This window comes from Opisthocomus hoazin, chromosome Z (assembly GCF_030867145.1).
Source record: "Opisthocomus hoazin isolate bOpiHoa1 chromosome Z, bOpiHoa1.hap1, whole genome shotgun sequence".
Lineage (NCBI taxonomy): Eukaryota > Metazoa > Chordata > Aves > Opisthocomiformes > Opisthocomidae > Opisthocomus > Opisthocomus hoazin.
Window position 1 is genome coordinate 56,144,729 of NC_134454.1, and position 20,554 is coordinate 56,165,282.

Consider the following 20,554-nt stretch of genomic DNA (forward strand, 5'->3'; position numbering starts at 1 on the left):
CTGAGCTGGTTTTGCATCCTTTCTTCCACAGTTAGAGTTGAATTTAAGATTTTCTTTTCACCTTCACTTTTATGTTATTCCAGGTTCTTGTTTTCAGTTTTGCATACATACTCCATGTTTATGCAACCAACTTGAAAGTTTAGAAATGATCTTTTCAGTATTTTTTTCATATTAGCTGTGTCAATAGCTGTAAAATAAGAATACTTCTTTTCATTTTATATACAACTGCTCTTAAATGTTCTCCTCTAGGAAAACAGTATCTGATATTAAGGATAGAAACCTACAGTGAGAAAGCATAAACTTCTGCCATGTATGTAATCGCTTTCCTTGCTAACAGCATCATCCAGTTTGTCGAAAAGCCTTTGGAGTAACTACAGTTTCTTACTGGACCCAACACGACTTTCAACATAGCACTGCATTTTTTTTTCAGCAAAATATTTGCAATATCTTGTATTTATTTGACAGTATGTGAAATTGACTGATCTTTGCCATTTAACTAGTGTAAAATTGGAGCTATTGGAATGAAGTCATAAAGTTGACATAGGTGTAACTCATAATGACTGTGTTTTAGCTACAAGTGTTTAACCAGATCTTTAATTATAAACTATTTAGCTTTCAAATTAAGTAAATTCTGCAATAATGTTAAAGCCTTGTGTTATAGTTGAAAGCCTGTATTGAAGATTTAGCATGCAGTATCAGAATCTAAAACATGAGTCAGGCACAAACTACATTGTTCTGTAGGAGAGGTTTTCTTCTTCATGGAAAGTTTTCATCATATATGCAACACTCAGTGAAATTGGGAAGAACAGGCAGACATCAGTAGCAAACTTACCACTCTCTTGAAACCTCAGTCTTCATCAAGGCAGCAAGTGCTGAGCAGTCACGTTGATGAGGTCTCTGGGAAGGGTTTCCGGCACAAGAGTACATCTGCAGTCCTGATGCCCTGTTTTTCCTTGTGACTGTATTTTTTCACACGATTGTGGGTAAACTTCTTTAGTTGTGGGTTTTATCATTTGTTCTTTCTGCAAGGGTCTTTCCCCACTCCACCTGCAGACTGACTTCTGCTTGAACACTACCTTTGTGGTGGCTTTGTGTCTTTGTATGTGCCAGAGATAGCTCTAGCTTTTGGAAGCAGTTCTTCTCAAGGGCATGCTCTTAATGTCTCTGCTCTTTACCCGCTCCCAAACTGGCTTTCAGCATCATCATTAGGACAATGGTTAATGACCTCTTCTATCATTGCTACTTAATGTCAACTTTGATAGACATTTTGATTTTTCTTCCTCTCTTGAAATGTCTTGAAGTTTGTTTCAGCTTCTTTCACAATCAGAGGGACTTTGTTTCTTGTCAGCAAGGAATTCGCCCAGCTACACACACATACACACTTGGGATCATTATTAAAAAATTTCCTAGCTACCCATTTTCTAATGGCATAGCATAGTGATAGATATAGGTCTGTACTAAAAAGCTACCAATGATCCATCGGCATTCTCCAAAACCTAAATGGAAAGCTGTGCCAGAGTTACTCATAGCCATGAGCTACTAAGAGGAGGTTGACGTTTTCTTGTGGTGTTAAGAGTTCCCTGTTTGATATGCTTCATAGTTCAGGCTTTTCCAGTGAGATTTTGGAAGAAGCAGGCTAATTCTTATGTTCCAGGGCTGTCTCAGCATGCACAACTACAGAGGCAAGTCTGCAGCTCCTGCAGCTGAGGAGACTTAGAGCATGGCAGATTTTCTTTGCTTTATAGTGTGAGAACTGAATATACTAGGGAAAGTTGCTCTAATGAGAGTATTTAGAAGAGTGATGAAATCAACCCTGCTTTAAAATGCAAAACTAAATTTTACTAAATACATTGAAGAGCAACATATTTTGCCAATGGTCAGTTCTTACACAATATTGATTATTAGCACTGCACATGCAAAACTGTTAGTTTTTAACAATCACCTTCTCAGTTATGTGTGAGTATGCAATACCACAGAGCTGTTACGGGTAGTTTGCATTGACTGGCTTCCAGCAGTTGGTGTTCCTTATAGTCACAAAGGTCAAGGTGATTGGGCTTGAGACCTTGTCTACAAGAAAAACTGGAACTGAGTTGGGTCTGTCTTCTTTCTTCTCCAATTTTCCATGCTTATATTTTCATGCTATTGCTCCCCTCACAAAGAGGAGGCTCATAGGGCTCATCTTGTTTTCTTGTGTTACCAGCCATTCTTCTGGTGTACCTGTGAGGTTTTCCTGACTAGCTGCTGTTCCTTGTGCTTGTTCTGTCCTTTGTCTTGCAATTCCTATGACTTTGGTATGTCCTACATGCAGCTACACCCATCTTTCTTTGTCCTTTTGGCAGTCTTCTTGTGCACATCCTTATGCAAAACCATGCCTGGCTATGCAATCACAATATTACACAATACTTAAATGCTATTACTAATTACACTGTTTTAGCATGCTTGTATGGGGGTTTAAGGCAAGCTAATATTAATTATATCCCAGTTCATACAGTTTTAGTTTATATGTGATGTGGGCCTCTGCTTTGGCTGCATTACATGACATCTTACTTCACTCAAAATGACAACTACAAATACCAGAAACCCCTTTTCATCCACACTACACTGACTCTTTTTAATGTCGTAGTATAAGACCGTTAGTTAATGTAATTTCAAGGGACACATGGAAATATTGGACAAGGTATTTGAAAAGTTCTTCGGCCATATAGCCCTGCCACAGTATGACTCAGAACACTTACATGAAACACCTCAGTTACGCACTTGACAGATGCCCAGTTCTGGTTTGTTCTTATGCCGGTTTAATTGTTTCAAATGATTCGTTGTCTTTCCTAAGTTGAATTCTTGTTTAAAAAACTGGTTGAATTTCCTTCATTATTTTTTTATAATTTTGGCAAATGCTATTCGGAGGTACCAACGAACTTGCATATATCATTATTCAATTTTAAATAATGATGAAAATGTGCAATTTGAAACCTGTAGACAATATTAGTACAGGAAAAGTAATCAATTTACTGTATAAATTCTTCTTTGGAAGAAAATTACAGCTGTATTATGGTCAAGAACATGTTTTTTAAAAATGCCTAAAAGTGATTCTTGTAAGAAATAATTGACTTCATAGTCCAGTAATTAGCACTGTAAACAAATTAGAAAACACTGTGGTATTTGGCCTACACATTCATCCGTTACTTGTTTTTTAGGGAATTAAAAGAATACAGAATGGCATGGCTGACATATATTATGATGACAGTTAATAAATGTCACATGTTTTAGGGCTGGACCATGCTTCTCATATTTTCACCTGAATGAAAGTATTCCAAAAATCACAAAGTATGCTCTTAAATGATGGTAATGTTCAACTAAAAATGAATTTGTGTGCACTTACAGATGTGAATGAATGTGATTTGAATTCCAACATCTGTATGTTTGGAGAGTGTGAAAACACTAAAGGTTCCTTCATTTGTCATTGTCAGCTAGGATATTCAGTCAAGAAGGGAACCACTGGATGCACAGGTAAAGCAAATTTCCTGCGTACATGATATTATGTGCACATATCTTGGTTGGCTTTCGGGTAAAGTAAATGCCCAAGTGTTCACACGTAAGAGAGAGATTGGTATCTGTAGATAATAGTAGATATAAGAGTAAGTATTTTTACATTTGTCACCATGTATCCAGAGTATGAAAAGGTACATTCCTTCACCAGTATCAATATGATATGAGAGACCCCTTGCATAACTGTAATTTTAAAGCCAAAGCTTTTATCAGTATAGATTGGGGGAGGATCTGTGGTATGAAACATAGCTTGCACAGCTGCATTTGTGTTAGAAGTATTTTGTCACTACTCATTTGTCATGCGTGCTTAAAGCATGAACTCATTTGTCAACTAAAGCTGTAGGAAATGACTGTGTGGTCTAAGAACAGGACAAAAGGAAAAAAAAAGTAAAAGAAAAGAATGAGAAAAAGTGATGTTGTAAAAGGGAAAAGAAATGTTGTCCTTCAACCCATGCTAACAAGTTTTAAAGAATCACAGTCAGTCAGTTGCAGACTCTCTGAGTTCCTGTGATAGTTAAGCAGTACGTTGTCTTCTGTAATCTGGGTCCACTGTGTTCAGGAAGCAAAGTTCTTCCAAAATTATTCATGTGGGAAAGTTGCCAGAATTTATCCTATAATTTGGTCTCTAGGAATTTGTTGTCTAATTACTAAAATCTTGGACTAGTCATTTTTATAACTGAAACGTGCCTGTGCATCCAAAGTTAGTCATATAAAAATCAGCATATTTAATATGTCTGTAAAATGGCTTTAATTTCCAACTAAATAGCAGTTGTAGGAACGCAGACTAATTTTGTCATGTTTATAAACAAAGAACAAAATGAAAATACAATTGTCACTATTTTTTATTAATGTATAGTATGAGGAAACTCTCTTGAATTATTCTCTAGTCCTGAATGTTTGTGTTTTAAAGAACTGCAAACCTGCACAGTGGAAAGAAGCAACATGTAAAAGGAACATAATATGTAATATTCCAGAGCTCCTGATGTATATACTGATAGTTTATTTTGTGCTTATAGACGTGGATGAGTGTGAAATTGGTGCTCACAACTGTGACATGCATGCCTCGTGTGTCAATATACCAGGAAGTTTTAAATGTAGTTGCAGAGAAGGATGGGTTGGAAATGGCATTAAATGTATTGGTAAGTATACAGAAAAAAAAGCTTTTCTCTCTCTTTCTCTCTCTCTCTCTCTTTTTTTTTTTTTTAATGAAAGCATGTATTGTGACTGTGATTACTCCATTAGAAATAAAGTATTGTTCTTCTATCTGCTGCTATCTCTGGATAGATGGGTATGCAAGATTATTCTGTTCCAGGGCTTTGGTTTTCTGAGAAGAACACTCTTTTCATCTCAGAAGCCTGTCTGTGTAACATCTTACTGAATTAACTGTGTATTTTCCAAAGTTTATACACAACTGATAGAAGGTGCAAAATAAAAAAAAATCAGTCAAAAATAAAATGGAATTCGTAGTGTGATTTTCTGCCAGTAAGATATTATTTTTGCTACTTAATACCATTTTTTATACATGTCCAGTAGTAAGATATTATTTTTGCTACTTAATACCATTTTTTATACATGTCCGGTAGTATATCTAGTTTATGGGCCCTAATATAAAGCAGATTGGTCTTGAGGTATGGAAAACTTGATTCTGCTTTTGCTGGGCTGCTGGAGTAGCATCATGTCCCCTTGCCTTCAGTTTTTAGTTTGGTGTGTAGAAGATGGTAATATTTACCTTTTTTCCAGAACATTTTGGGATCTGTGGAAGAGGAGCTTCCTTCATGAATTAGGCTTTATTGGTGTAATATGTGAAAGAAAAAGTACCATATTATGAGATTTTACTGCAGGCCAGATTTTCTAAGCTTTGAAAGCTATATCTGAGGAAAAGGGGAAGGCCTCCTGGTCTTTATAATTAAAAAAATGTGAGGTTCTACTAAGTAAATAAAAAGTCCCTTAAAAAGTTTTTCTAGCAGCATCCTCGAAGTTGGAATAGCTCCTGGGTATAGAGTGTTATTCCAAGGAGACCACTTTGCAGACAGGTGAGAAGGAGTTGTTGGGTACCCTATAACACTAGCCATTGTGACTCACGTGTCATGGACCCATATGGCCATTCCCATCAAATGCACCATTGAGGGAAAGGACATTCGCTTCTTCTTTTTCTTGCCTTTTTTTTTTCTATCTAACATCCAAGTAAATAAGAAAGCTTGCATTAACTTTCATGGGGTTACATGGTTGTCACGGTCTTCTGTTACTTGAGAAGAGTCTACAAATGTGTGGCAGATTTTCACCTCACTGTGTTTCTTTGGTTTATTTTTTTTTAACTGATTTTGAATTCACGTTCTTTAACAGGATATTAACATTCCAGTAATGACTCAGCTGAACGCTGTCTGTTGCTTGGGAACGTTTTACTCAGTCCCATGCATTTTAATTTAAAGGAAGAAATATTAAAATGAAATCACTATAGATTAACCCTGTATATTCTAATGAGAATTTTGTATATTTATGGAGACATAAATCATCTTTGCAGTTGTGCTTGTTAGTTTGACAGTTAATTGTAAGCCAAGTATACTGACTGCTTTGTTACTGCTTGCGCTGTACCTCTTTTGCCCCTGATGTGCAGATCTTGATGAGTGCTCCAATGGGACCCACCAGTGCAGCCTGAACGCTCAGTGTGTGAACACCCCAGGGTCATACCGCTGTGCCTGTGTGGAGGGATTCACTGGGGATGGATTTGCTTGTTCTGGTAAGAAGTTTCTGTGAAAGCTGACTTGTCACTGGTTGTTTCTGTTGTCTGGAAGCTTTTCACATAAGATCTAAGCCCAAAGTGCAAGATAATAAATGTGAAAGTGTGTTTTAAGATCAGAGTCCTTCCCATATGCTGAAGAAATGCTAATAAAGGCAACCGATTGTTCTTTTGATTTGTGTGCTGAACTGGATGCACTGAGCCCATTTGTTGGGCGAAGTTCTGTCTGCTTCTTTCTCCTCCTCCTCCTGCTCTTCATGCCAATTTTTTTGAATGCACGTGTGCTGCTTGCAGCAGCAGGCTCTCTACTCAAGAAAGCAAAACATCATCTCTCTGTTATGGTTCCTGTCTTGTAGGCCAGGTCTGTCTCTGACAGAGAAAGCATCATCTGTTTTCCCCTGACGATGTTAGCTGAACAGGGTTTAATCATTAACACAGGACTTTTTAAAAAGAAAAACAAATTACATTGGAAAAATACTGCCCATGATCTCTGTGTTTAAGTTTGTTGGTAAATACTCACTGTTAAGAATGAACATTGTTTAGCACACAGCAAGTGATTCAAAGTGGGCAGGGGCTGTTGCCTACCTCGACTTCAGCAAGGCTTTCGACACTGTCTCCCAGAACATCCTCCTAGGGAAGCTCAGGAAGTGTGGGCTGGATGAGTGGTCGGTGAGGTGGATTGAGAACTGGCTGAATGGCAGAGCTCAGAGGGTTGTCAACAGCGGCGCTGAGTCTGGTTGGAGGCCTGTAACTAGTGGTGTTCCCCACGGGTCAGCACTGGGCCCAGTCTTGTTCAACTCCTGCATCAATGACCTGGATGAAGAGATAGAGTGTACCCTCGGCAAGTTTGCTGATGACACAAAACTGGGAGGAGTGGTGCGTACACCAGAAGGCTGTGCTGCTATTCAGTGAGACCTGGACAGGCTGGAGAGTTGGGTGCAGAGGAACCTGATGAAGTTCAACAAGGGCAAGTGCAGGGTCCTGCACCTGGGGAGGAACAACCCCATGCACCAGTACAGGCTCGGGGTGGACCTGTTGGAGAGCAGCTCTGTGGAGAGGGACCTGGGTGTCCTGGTGGATGACAAGTTAACCATGAGCCAGCAGTGTGCCCTGGCTGCCAAGAAGGCCAATGGGATCCTGGGGTGCATGAAGGAGCGTGTGGCCAGCAAGTCGAGGGAGGCTCTCCTTCCCCTCTACCCTGCACTAGTGAGGCCCCATCTGGAGCACTGTGTCCAGTTCTGGGCTCCCCAGTTCAAGAAAGATGAACTACTGGAGAGAGCCCAGTGGAGGGCTGGGTAGATGATGAGGGGCCTGGAGCATCTCTGGTACAAGGAAAGGCTGAGGTAGCTGGGCTTGTTAGCCTGAAGAAGAGAAGACTGAGAGGGGACCTTATAAATGCTTATAAATATCCTAAGGGTGGGTGTCCGAAGGACAGGGCCAGACTCTTTTCAGTGGTGCCCAGCGACAGGACAAGGGACGACGGGCACAAACTGAAGCATAGGAAGTTCCATCTGAACATGAGGAAGAACTTCTTCACTCCGAGGGTGACAGAGCACTGGAACAGGCTGCCCAGGGAGGTTGTGGATTCTTCTTCTCTGGAGGTATGCAAGACCCGCCTGGACAAGGTCCTGTGCAGCCTGCTGTAGGTGACCCTGCTTCGGCAGGGGGATTGGACCAGATGATCTACAGAGGTCCCTGCCAATCCCGAACATTCTGTGATTCTGTGCAAATAAGCTTACATATAAAGTGTGAAGATTTTATATTAAAGATTAATGGGCAAGTATTGCGTTACTATGTTTTTTGTCACTTACAGGGTGGAGATGCAATGTCTCTGCTCTTGACATACATGTCCTGTATGTGGTCAGCAAATTTGAAGGTTTGAAGGAGTGCATGCTAGTGATAATAAAATACCTAGAAATGAATGTGAATGCATTCATTATTAGCTAACTGACTAATGCCAAATCAAAATTAATTTACACGTTATCTAAACAGTCTTCTGATTAGTGTTGTGAGGTTATTTATTTCAGAATAAGTATCTTCAAATATTATTTATGTGTTTCAAGTTTCTGGTTAATGAACAAGAGCTTCATCCCTATTATTAACACACTATGTTTCAGATCTTCTGTTTTTTAAAAACAGATACTAGAGATTGACCAATAAAATAAAGAAAGTTTATTAAAAATATTTTTGGACAATCACAGGCATATCTGACAATATTATGAGTCCTTATGATGACTGCAATGGTGAATGCCTTCTTTTGTCATTGTGCTCTTTTAGAGCTCTTTAAAAAAAAGTCACTTCTGGGGCTTGTTAGAAGAATCACCAATAGTGTGCAAATGGTAGTTTTGATGTTCGAAATCCTCAAAGAATATTTTCTAAAATGCTTATGAAAATAACTTTTGATGGATGACTCACATAAGAAAATTTGCCTTTTGAATGTGTTTTATGTCAAAGTAACATAGCAATATATACCAGGAGACAAAATTTTGACTTTGTAAGCAAAGTATTCAACTTATTTGTCGAAGCTAATAATACTGAGTTTGAAAGCCTTGCATTATTTTTTAAAAAAATTGAATCTGTTAATGAAAAACAAGGAATAGGAAATCATGGCAGGGTAAAAGAAATCATTTTTGAAATGACATTATGTTTGCTTTTCTGCATTCTTTAAATTTACTTAATCTTCAAGTGTGAAGGTTTTCTTTTGTATCAACAATAGTCAACAGCACTATTATTTTGAACATCTGAATAATATTTTTATTTAGCTAGTGAAGCACGTAGTTCCAAAAAAAATTTTCTGTCTCCCACAGATATTGATGAGTGTGCAGAAAATATTAATCTGTGTGAAAATGGGCAATGTTTGAATGTCCCTAGTGCCTATCGTTGCGAATGTGAGATGGGATTCACTCCTGCTTCAGACAGCAAGTCATGCCAAGGTAAGCCACTGGTACTTCAAGTTTGTTTTTGGAGTTTGGAATGACTGCTATAAAGCAAACAAGAAGTGCTGGAAGGACGTCAACCTGGAAGCAGAATATTCGGCACATGCTTCACGCATAAGTAATTTCTTCAAGCAAGGATTATTTTGCTGTGTGAATTATGTTGAAGGTAGCTTTTGATCTTTTTATGAAGTTTTCCTGGCCTTGGTCCAGAAATCACGGAGTAGAGGTTTGGCTCAGTAATTTTGTTTTATGTTAATGATTTCTCTTCTTTTTGTCACTAGTGAATAGTGTATGGAAAATCCTGTGTTGTCTGCTATTTTTAGTGTGTTCGCACAGAAGACACAAACTGCATTAAGTGACCTCGTTTTAAAATAAATGTTTTCGGGAGAATTGAAATAAGCAAATAGCTGCTATATCTGACAAGTTTGTAACACTCCTTAAAATGCATGCCGGAGATTTTTTATCATCACCTTTTCACTCTCAATATTGTAGCAGGTCATCTGAAGTGCAAAAGGGATCATTATCTTTTTAGTCCCATTCAGCTTCTTGTCCCTGTTATGTTCTTATGTCTGTTTTGTATAATATAAAAGAACTGTATTTTAGATAAAGTCTTTTGAGCTGGTGCTGCAAAGCTTTTTAACTTATTTCATATTTAATGGTAGAAACCTCATAACATCTTAGGAAATTAAAATTCTTGATGAGACCTTAAAAACTGATTCTAAAATGTAGTCTCTAAAATTCAGTCCATAACTTGGCATATTCAAACATTCAGGTGTGCATCTATGAATCAGACTTCTAACTGTAGAAAAACGGTAGAAAAATCAGCTATGCAACTGTTTTGGTCAGATCTGTTAGTAGTTACCAGGTATTGTCAATCGTCTTTACTAAATTTCTCAGTGCAGCTCAAGTAGTTAGTCATATGATAGTCATACCAATGTTCTCATAAAAATCCCCAAATAAATATCAGCCAATCAATGTTCTGAAAACCGATATGATTCTAATCATTGGAACAGTGGGACACCAACATTTGGTTTTCAATTGGTCCACAACAATGCTCTGAAAAATAAATTGAAGAATTTTGGAAAAATGCATGGTATTTGGTATATTACTGTGATTCCAACAGAGATCTGAAAGCATTCCATACATTAAATTGTGCTGTTGGAGAAGTAAAAGATCTGCGTGCTGAACGCTTAGAAGAAGTTACCTTCTTTTTTGTAGTTGATATATTAATGTGTCCTATGATAAGCTGAGTCCTTGGCTGATTTCTGCAATTCAGGTACAAAATCATAGAATAGAATCATAGGATGGTTTGGGTTGGAAGGGACCTTATAGATCATGTAGTTCCAACCCACTAGACCAGGTTGCTCAAAGCCGCATCCAGCCTGGCCTTGAATGTTTCCAGGGAGGGGGCATCCACAGCTGCTCTGGGTGACCTGGGCCAGGGCCTCACCATCATAGTAAACAATTTCTTTCCTGTATCTAATCTATATTAACCCTCTTTCAGTTTAAAGCCACCAACCCTTGTCCTATCACTACATGCCCTTGTAAGAAGTCCCTCTCCAGCTTTCCCGTAAGTCCCTGTAAGTACTGGCAGGCTGCAGTAAGGTCTTTCCGCAGTCTTCGCTTCTCCAGCCTGAACAGCCACAGCTCTCTCAGCCTTTCCTCATGGGAGAGGTGCTCCAGCCCTCTGATCATTTTTGGGGCCTCCTCTGGCCCCGCTCCAACAGGTCCATGTCTTTCCTGTGCTGGGGGCTCCAGAGCTGGACGCAGGACTCCAGGTGGGGTCTCACCAGAGCAGACTAAAGGGACAGATTGAGCTCGCTCGACCTGCTGGCCGTGCTTCTCTTAATGCAGCCCAGGATACAGTTGGCCTTCTGGGCTGCGAGCACGCATTGCTGGGTCACGCTGAGCTTCCCATCAACCAGCACTGCCTCAGGCTCTGCCTCCATCGCCCTCCTTCTCCCTCATGGCTTATTTGGGTCTTGAGATCTTGGTTTGGCTTGGGACTGTAAATTCAGAGGTACGGGGTGAGTGCATACGCAGCACTGCTGCGAAGAAGTAAGTTGCATAAATCCTATTTAATGTCTTTCACCTGGAAGCTGATTAGCTTCCGGTGAAGCCTGAAGCCTGGATTTAGTACAATAATTGTGATACAAATGATTCATCCAATTTCTTCACAAATCCCTTGAGATGTCAGTACATTAGCTTTTCAATGAGACAGTCTTCTCCATAACTTTAGAAAGCTTAATCTGAAAACAAGTTATGTTGATGACCTGATTTGGAGGTCATTCCATGGCTGCACTCCAAGTTACTTAGAAACCTTCCTTTAATTTCCGGTTTTGATTTACTCAGGACTGTTGGATATTAGGCATTTATCTTAAATTTCATTTTCTCTTAAAAATTTTTCTCTCTCTCCCCTTTGAAAGTTACCCCTTCTCATATGTTCCTATAAGGAGCCATTGTATCACTTCTCAAGCTTTGGCTGAGGCAAGCAAGCCAAGTTCAAAATAGGTATTTAATTAATCATTTTAATATCCCTTTTTTACACCTCATCCAATTTTAGTTCATCACTCTTGAGCAGAGAACTGTACACAGAATTTCAAATGAATATGTAGCTATGCATTGTAGAACAGTATTAATGCTTTCCACTTTCCTGTCTCTGCTAAAAATAGCTCGCTAATACACTCCAGAATTGCATTAGCATTTTGCACAGCTGCTTTGTTTTGGCAACTTAGAAGTCTTGCTAACAGACAGTACATGCAGTGGTTTTTTTTGCCTTTTATCTTACTTACCTTCATCTCAGAACTCCTTCATAGTTTGTGTCTAAAACCATAACCTTGCACTCTTTGCTGTTAATATTTAACTCCTTTTCTAGTACTGTGGTTGACAAAGTCATGTAATTTTCTGTCAGTGTCTTTCAACTTTATTTCAGCTTCAGTTTACATGAGCACACAGGCAGTCCTTCACATACATTTTAGCTCACCTACATGTAGTTACTATGTAACTGGTTTAACATGGGCTGGAGAAAATCATGGATAATTCTTAGTTCCTATATTTCTTTTCCCTGTATTCTTTCTTCAAAGAGATATAAGTAACTGTCCATGCCTACTCCCTCTCTTTCTTCCTAGTATACTTTTTTCCCCTGAGAAAGGTATTTTGAAAATCTTACCATTAGCCATTAGTAACAAATGGTGCAGACTATGAGCTAGGAAATGACCGACACCTTTGTGTGGTGTTATGCTTCATTCTTTTTAATGCATATTTTGAAGGGAACTTACTGGGGTTTTGACTTTGCTTTCATTCTGAGTCCTGAGAAATCAGTTTTGCTGTTTTTACTTCACACTAGGTAGAACAGGAATAAGTAAGAACCAGCTTAATGGAGAATGTCTCATAAATCCCTAGCTATAGTGTTCTACAGAAAATCAAAGGTGATTATTGTGTTGCTTTTCCAAGTATTTCTTTTTGTTACATGCGTATTCATTTGCTTTGAGTAGCAAAACACACTATTGTAATATTAACATGGTAATGATATGTAAATTTCTGTTCTTAATATATTCCTTCAGATATCGATGAATGCTCCTTCCAGAACATTTGTGTATTTGGTACCTGTAATAATCTACCAGGAATGTTTCACTGTATCTGTGATGATGGCTATGAACTAGATCGAACTGGGGGAAACTGTACAGGTATATGTCTTCTGTTCAGAAATACATCAAGACTTATTTTTTTTTCCAGTTGCACCAAGTTAATTTAAAGATGAGTTCACAAAACATGCCTTGTATTCTCTTACAACAATGAGACTGCATTTTTCCTCACTAAACAAGCAATGTGTAGAATTGCATGTTTTGGAATTGGTTTGAGAATGGAAGAAAAAGAATGGCTTCTTAGATATGCAGCTGTACAAAGGTTATTCCTAAAAGTTTCATGAATTATTAGTCATTCTTTTGTTCAATTTCAGCTAAAATTTATTTGCATTTGAAATTTTTTTGCCCATTTTGTCTCAAAAAAGTAAAATTGTTCTTGTTTTCTGTCCAGTGAACAGATTTATACAATGACTCTCCTGTTAACTTTTATATATATTTTAGATATCGATGAATGTGCCGATCCCATTAATTGTGTTAATGGTCTCTGTGTAAATACTCCTGGAAGGTATGAGTGTAATTGCCCTCCAGACTTCCAGCTGAATCCTACTGGAGTGGGTTGTGTGGGTAAGTAGAAGCTACCTGAACTATTACTTTAGAAATCATAGCCAGGGTGACTGTTTTGACACAAATGAGGAACCAAGGCAGAGAAATTATACTTCCATATGCTGCATATCCTGTTACATCATTTTCTAGAAATGGAGTTAATTATTCTAACTGATTAACGGTGTTTGTAGTTTCTTTAAAATACATCTTTTTAAAATCTGTCAAAACTTATGTTACCTGCATTTCCATTCTCGTGACAATCAACAATTCTCATTTAAAAAAATGAATTTTTTAATACTAGATGTGTCTTGGGACTGTTTTATGTATTTAGCCTAAGTCTAAACTGGTATTAAAACTGATTGCGGTACCCATTTGGCTGTAAACAAGTAAAAGTCATGTTTCACTGTAATTTACTTAATTCTCTCTGGTTTACACAGACTTAAAGTGAATATTTATTACTTTTTCTACTTGCTACATGATGTAGGACTGTCATGTGATTAGAGTGTACACTAGCAGTCTAGGGAAGTTTTGGGGAAGAGGAGGGTAAGAGAGAGGCTAGGGTTCAGCTGTAAGGACTTGTGTGTGATCCTGGGAAAGCCTTCAAACTTTTTATTTGGAAAACAACCTATTAATTTTATTATCTTGAAAAGACTCAGGTTGTCCTTAACTGGTCATTATAACTCTGTCCGTTTTCTAAATGTTTAGAATGATACTACAGTGTGGTGGCAAATAAATATATTCTAAGCAAATAATTTCTAAAGAAATGCGCATTTCCTTCAGAACAAATTTTATTGCTTATCTTTTCCATGTTTCTCCATTTTCTGGCTATGAATATTCTTTGTTGCTTCTCTGGATGCTAGAAACAAGTCCTGTTTGAGACCTTTAAATGTCCACAGTGTTGACCAATTTATTCTAAAACTTTAAGCTGAAATTTTACAAGATGAAGTGAATTTGTGTAATCTATTCCCATTGAATTGGAAACCTGTGTTTCTGTCTCCCATAGACTCTTCTGACAATTCCTGCCTTAGTACTTTTCTTCTGCAGTTGCAGTCTGACTTAAACTTTTAGCTTTGCCTCATCTGAAGATTCAGCTGAAGTAATGAAATCCTGCTTTTTTGGCTCCCCTTCTGCAGCACATAGCTACTAATATCCTCATGCTTTCCTACAACCAGATACTTGCCCTGCAAGCCCTGAATTATGACCAAAGAATTTAAGTGATCTGTGAAGAAGCTTATGAGAATGAATTATCCTACTGCTAGCTAACTCATGGGAGTTTGAGTTGGTGCTCTACTTGGGGACTAGTTTTCCCAATGACGTTTTTGGCTGGGGTCCCATGTTTCCTCAAGCAAGCCTCCACAGTGGTAGGGAACCTACTCAAGGGTAAATGTAGCAATTCTGGAGTCCCAAATGCAAGAGCAAGCCCTCCCTCTCTGAAGAAAAAGTGTTGAGTAAGAAGGTGGTAGAAGACTGTTTGACTCTTCCTGACTTCAGCCCTGAGGAAATACTGCTAGGGCTCTCCCTCTGTCTGGAACAAAGACTCTTTTCCTTTCCAATTGGTAAGAAGCATTTGTAGCTTCTCTGCGGCTGATTGTACAGAAAAGAGACTCCCAAGACTAGTTCCCTGAGCAAACGTGGTTTTTCTGGTTGAGTTCTGGGTTTTTTTCAAGTTAAGTTTCAGGCAGCTGCAGAACTGAAATCTGCTTATCTCTCTGTGGGAGGAGCTGCACACCTCAGGTGTACACTTTCCATCTCTCTACAGACTGATTCTGTGACAAAATGCAAAAAACACTCAGTGAACATTCAGCTTTTGTTTTTGACAGGGACAAGCAAAGCCTCTGCTTCCCATTAAATATCATCAAAGTAGCATAACAGAAATAAAGCACTAATCCGTGAATGAAATGACAGTTTCGTCCCTGTTGTTTTCAGAAGCTGTTGAAGAGATGGGGCACCATGGGCAACTAAAAGCATATTAGTTACACTATTTTATACAGTTATAGGCATTTTTAGGTTTTGAACTTTTTTTCTTTCACCAGCAGTTCTCATTTATAGTATTTCCAGAGGATTAAATGATTTGGAATGGGAAGTGGAAAGAGAGAGAGCTGCCTTTCGAATGCAGCTGTAATAGTTCTGGTTCTAGATTTGGTATGCTTTGGGTATGTCTACTTTACTCACTTAGGCAGTCCAAAGAAGTTCCAGCCGAAGTTCAGCTTGCTTCTGATCCTTTATAGTTTCAGGACCGCAATTCCAAACGGCAGCTTCACTTGCAGTGATGTTTGTGTCATTGGCATGTGGGAAAACATTATCCAGTTTTCATTCTAAGGTTGTAGCCATTTGGAAAAGAAACCTCACAGAGGCTGGTAGACTACACCAAGAAAAGGGAAAGTTTCTTGCTTCTGGAATACACAAACTGTGCTGAAAAATGTTCCAGAAACTTCTTGTCAAAGGACAGCAGCTTCTGGTTCTCTTCAATAGCACTGTCTCTTGCTCACATGAGCAAAAAAGGTGGAGGTATTTTAATTCCAGTTCCTTTCAAAAGAAACAAAAATATTATCCTTGACAAAGATGAACATGGTGCCCTGTCAAGACAGTTCTTGTGAGGAGTAATCCAAAACCTAAAACTCTTGAGAGACTCAGTATCAATATTTTGCTAGACAATTCCACGCTCTGTCTTCGTTCCAAGATCTGTCGTCTCCAGTTGTTCCTAATGGGCCTGAGTTCTTGAGCTGAAGCCACCTTCCAAAATTGTCATTGTTTTTTCACTTTTCCCAAGACAAATGAAGCCAATTCTCTTCTTGGCTTCTCGTAAAAAGGCAGATATTTCATGCTATCAGGGATGGAGAGAAGCATGCAGTTCCTCTGAGAACAGGGGGAGACAGGTATTCTCACAGTGGCCACATTTGAGCTGTTTCACCTCAAGTCCACAATGAGAACAGTGTCTGCCCTTTTTAAAAAGACAGTTCATTTTACTGTCTTCTGACATAGTGTTAAAAAAAAAGACTTCTACTCTAACATATGCTGATCAGTGATCTCAGGATCTCAGGTAAATCTTGCTTCTAGGGAGGTAAAGATATCCTGCTTGAAATCTCTTTCTTTCAGAAGCTCAGAGGTACAGAATACATATGCCTCTGCCACTCAATTCTTGACTGTTTTAGCTTTACAACGGTGTGCATTTATGGTGAGATACTGACATTTGTTGTAGAATATGTGGGGCAGGCCCAGGAACACCCTCCTTTTTCACAATCTCTGCTACAGTATGCTCTTAAAACTGTGCAGAAAGATTCACCCAAACTTGTCTACTAATGCGTAAATTTGAAGAAGTTTAAATCCTTTGGAAAGCTTTAAGATTTTCTCATGATTGATGTTTTCAGTCTGAAAACCAATGCAGAGTTATGTTTTTATATTACATATATTTAACTAACTTGAGGATTGTGAGAACAAGTAGTTCCTAACAATTCTGGAAGTTGCCTTCAAGTTTTGTTCATAGATGTGTCCCAAACCAACAGGATAATTTAAAAACTGATGTCATACCAAGACATTTGTTAAACTCCGGGAATTTTGAAAGTATGAACTACCCACATTTATCATATTGTGTCCATTTTACTCCAGTGTAAGTTGCTAAGACTGTAGCATCTGACACTTGCTGCAAGCAATAGATTAAAAATGTGGTCTTTCTTGGTAAAATACACATTTGGGAAATCATTCAAAAAGTTCTTTGTAAGTTTCTTTGTCATCTCATCAACAGAAATAGTAAAAATGCAAATTTAGCTGTAATAAGAAATACTATAATAATTGACTACCCTCTCATACCTTATATTGATGCCTCATTGCTAGTTACTTTCCATTTATAAAGAACAAGGAGACAGTATGTGCAACAGTAAGAAAGCTCATAGCTTTACTTCTCTTAGATTTCTTGCTCATTCTACTGATGCCAGCAGTTGTCTAAATCGTGAAGTTACAGTTTGAGGGAATTTTCCTCAAATCTACTGCACATTTAGATTATTTCTTTCAATATTAATGACTTTTGGAGAATTTCTTTGCCTGTGGAAGTATTCTTCCAGTGACATGACTTTGTTCTGTGATTCCACAGATAAGTATGTGAATTCTTCTAACTCCATAAGAAAGAGTCATAGCCTAGTCACAGTCACAATATGGAGGAGAAACACTAATAGCAAACTGCAGCAAGGTCTCTGTTATTTTCTGGAGTGGAAGACTGGGAATAGTGTGTGTGCTACATTAAAGGAGTAAACATTTTAAACTCACCTCTGGGTACTTAGGAAGCTGAAGCTACCCATTTTCCGTGCTGTTGCTGTCAGCATCAGTAACTGTCAGCGTAGATGAGTATTTTGAGCTTGCTGATGACTTCAAAGGCACAATGTTATATGAATTCCTGCTTCTAAAGATGAAATATTAGTATGAATGCCTGCTGTTCCTTTGTCCAGATCACTGTGTGCAGCTGTAGTCATATGTGCTTTCTATGTAGATAACCGTGTTGGCAATTGCTACTTGAAGTATGGACCACGAGGGGATGGGAGCCTATCCTGCAACACTGAAGTTGGGGTTGGAGTCAGTCGTTCCTCGTGCTGCTGCTCTCTGGGAAGGGCTTGGGGAAACCCCTGTGAGACGTGTCCCCCTGTAAACAGCAGTAAGGAAATTATCTTATTCTCCCCACCCACCCACTTATTGCAGAAGGTGCTAACAAGGGATGGAAAAAGTATTCAAAACCTTTCACTGTCTTACTATACATTTATGATTTAAGAAGCTGATTTTCTTACTGAGGCAGTGTTCTGGCACAGTTATAAAAGAAAATCTCCCTGCTGCTGTCAAGGGGTGATGGACCTGAGTATCAGAAGATCTGACCTTTAGTCTTCTGTGCCTGACTTGGTGCCTATTCTCACAATAATAAATCAGTGGTAATTTTAGAAGGCACTTGCCACTGCAGTGGGTCCATGTACTTTGGGTATTTTTGGGCACTTTATTTTCTTTTTACTTTTCTCACATTAAGAGAAAATTAAAGTAGTTGCAGAAATGATTATCTGTCATACGAATGGAATGGATTGCATGCATCTACTACGAGTTTTTACTCAGCAACTGCTGTTGGTAGGGAAGTAAAGAAATTAATAATGCTTAGAACTCAAATCATGCCTTTAATTTGGAAAGCTGCAGTTGTTCTCAAAGGAGAGTGTTGGTAACTGTTGGGTAACTATTTCTAAGTCAGTCTTGAGTACTTTCAAAACTGTTACCCAATGATACTTATCAATTTTGTAGAGCTTTGAAGTGCCATGAATGAATATTGCAACAGAAATATCAAGCATGTTGTTCTTAACAGTCTCCTAATAGTATGAATTCCAATTTTAACACATATCTTTATCGATGGTGTACTGACATTTCATGTTAAAGAACTTGTCAAAACAAAAATTATGTGCCTTTGTAAAGGCACACTATGGAGAAAAAAATATGCCTGCCTTAGGAGTATCTGAGGTTATGGTAATGTTTTAAGCAGAACTCTTAATCTAACCTTGATTTTCTACTAATCTAATGCATGTGCTTTATTTGTCGTGAATAGGTCAAGAAGAGTAGAAAAGCAGTGAGTGTAGGGAAGAAGACTCATTAAAAACACAAATGAAATTTTATGTTTCTGTTGTTAGCATTTTATTCTTCATATGACTGACATGATCTCTCATGTTATACTTTACTTTAGCGGAATATAATACTCTCTGTCCAGGGGGAGAAGGATTCAGACCAAATCCAATCACTATTATTTTAGAAGGTGAGTTTATTATAAATGAATGTGATGGCTGGTAATAAAAAAGTGTCGTCTTTGGAGAGATACATACAGATATATTATGCAAATATCATTACGTTTAATGCAAAGCAAAACCATCTGCTAATATGAATTAGACAACAACATGATGAAAAGGCATACTGTAAAAGAACATTGAAGAAGTCCGGCAATATTTCAGTAGGAAAATAGGCTGATGCATACCTTTTGTTTGCCTCCTTACTTGAATTGGCCTTTGAAATTGGCCCCTGAAGGAGAAGTCATTTATGAAAATTACAGCTTTATCAATGGAAGGTATAAGTTTCAGTAAATATTCATTGGACAAAGAAGCTCTGGTTCCAATGAACGTGCAGGAGTGATGAATTAGTTGCCAAATTCCTGTAAACAGTAATGGAAGTTGAACTCCATGGGCTCATCAAGCTGAAGTGTGTTCCTGAAGAACTATTTAAGTGGAAGAGAATGAGCATCGCATCCGCACTTTCATGAAGTGCAATTTAGAAGGAAAAAAAAAAAATCCACGTGACAGTTGAAAATAACTAGCTGGTAAAATTTCAGAGGAGTACTTAAAGTCTCTTGTTTCTTTTTATTCTGGAATGAAAATATGGTGGGTTTTTTTCTCTGTTTTTAGACATTGATGAATGTCAGGAACTGCCAGGTCTCTGCCAAGGTGGAAATTGCATCAATACTTTTGGCAGCTTCCAGTGTGAATGTCCGAAAGGCTACTACCTCAGTGAAGAGACAAGAATCTGTGAAGGTAGAGCCACTGGAAATCTCCTTCTGTATCACAGTGCATTTATTATGAAAACCACTCTCATTTTTAGCCTGAAATGCATAAGGGGATATGGTATCTACACCGTTACCCAAAATCTTTTCTAAAATCATCATCTGCTAAAATCATAGCACCAGTGATATGATTAATATAAAACTTGAAACGCAACACTTCAGTATACTGATGTTTATTTGTACATGGTAGATCTCAGTTATATGTATTCAGTAAACTAAGGTGGTTATTCATGGTATCTGGCTTCTCACTTCAACAACTTGTATCTCCTGCTACTTTCACTAGGCTCCCTGTATTTGAAGTGAGAAAATGTGTCCTCTTCACAGTGTTTCAGAATAGCAGTTTAATTTATGCAATGTGAGGTAAAGCTAGTATTGCTCTTGCTTTTGTGTTTGAGATTTGTCAGAAGTGTTAGAACCATAAATTGTAAATAGACTCAAAAATGTAAAGAATCTTTCATGGTTTCTCCTATTTTGCAGTATTGTAAGTCAGCATCCCCTTCTTCATTCACTTTGTGAGACAAAAAAAAATTGTCTCCTTGCAAAACAGAGCCTGTGAATCTGAGGCTTTGGTAAGCTTGGGTGAAGA

The 20,554-nt window shown here is 38.2% G+C and overlaps 1 protein-coding gene across 3 annotated transcripts in view; it reads left to right on the plus strand.

Moving 5' to 3' along the window:
* Positions 1-20,554, plus strand: part of FBN2 (fibrillin 2) — a 181,082-nt gene that overhangs the window by 125,515 nt on the left and 35,013 nt on the right. For all 3 annotated transcript variants that reach the window (XM_075447028.1, XM_075447029.1, XM_075447027.1), the window contains exons 31-39: positions 3,382-3,507; positions 4,563-4,685; positions 6,161-6,283; positions 9,091-9,216; positions 12,783-12,905; positions 13,305-13,427; positions 17,887-18,048; positions 19,105-19,173; positions 19,814-19,939. In XM_075447028.1, the coding sequence (XP_075303143.1) occupies positions 3,382-3,507; positions 4,563-4,685; positions 6,161-6,283; positions 9,091-9,216; positions 12,783-12,905; positions 13,305-13,427; positions 17,887-18,048; positions 19,105-19,173; positions 19,814-19,939 (1,101 nt within the window). The remainder of the gene's footprint in view (positions 1-3,381; positions 3,508-4,562; positions 4,686-6,160; positions 6,284-9,090; positions 9,217-12,782; positions 12,906-13,304; positions 13,428-17,886; positions 18,049-19,104; positions 19,174-19,813; positions 19,940-20,554) is intronic.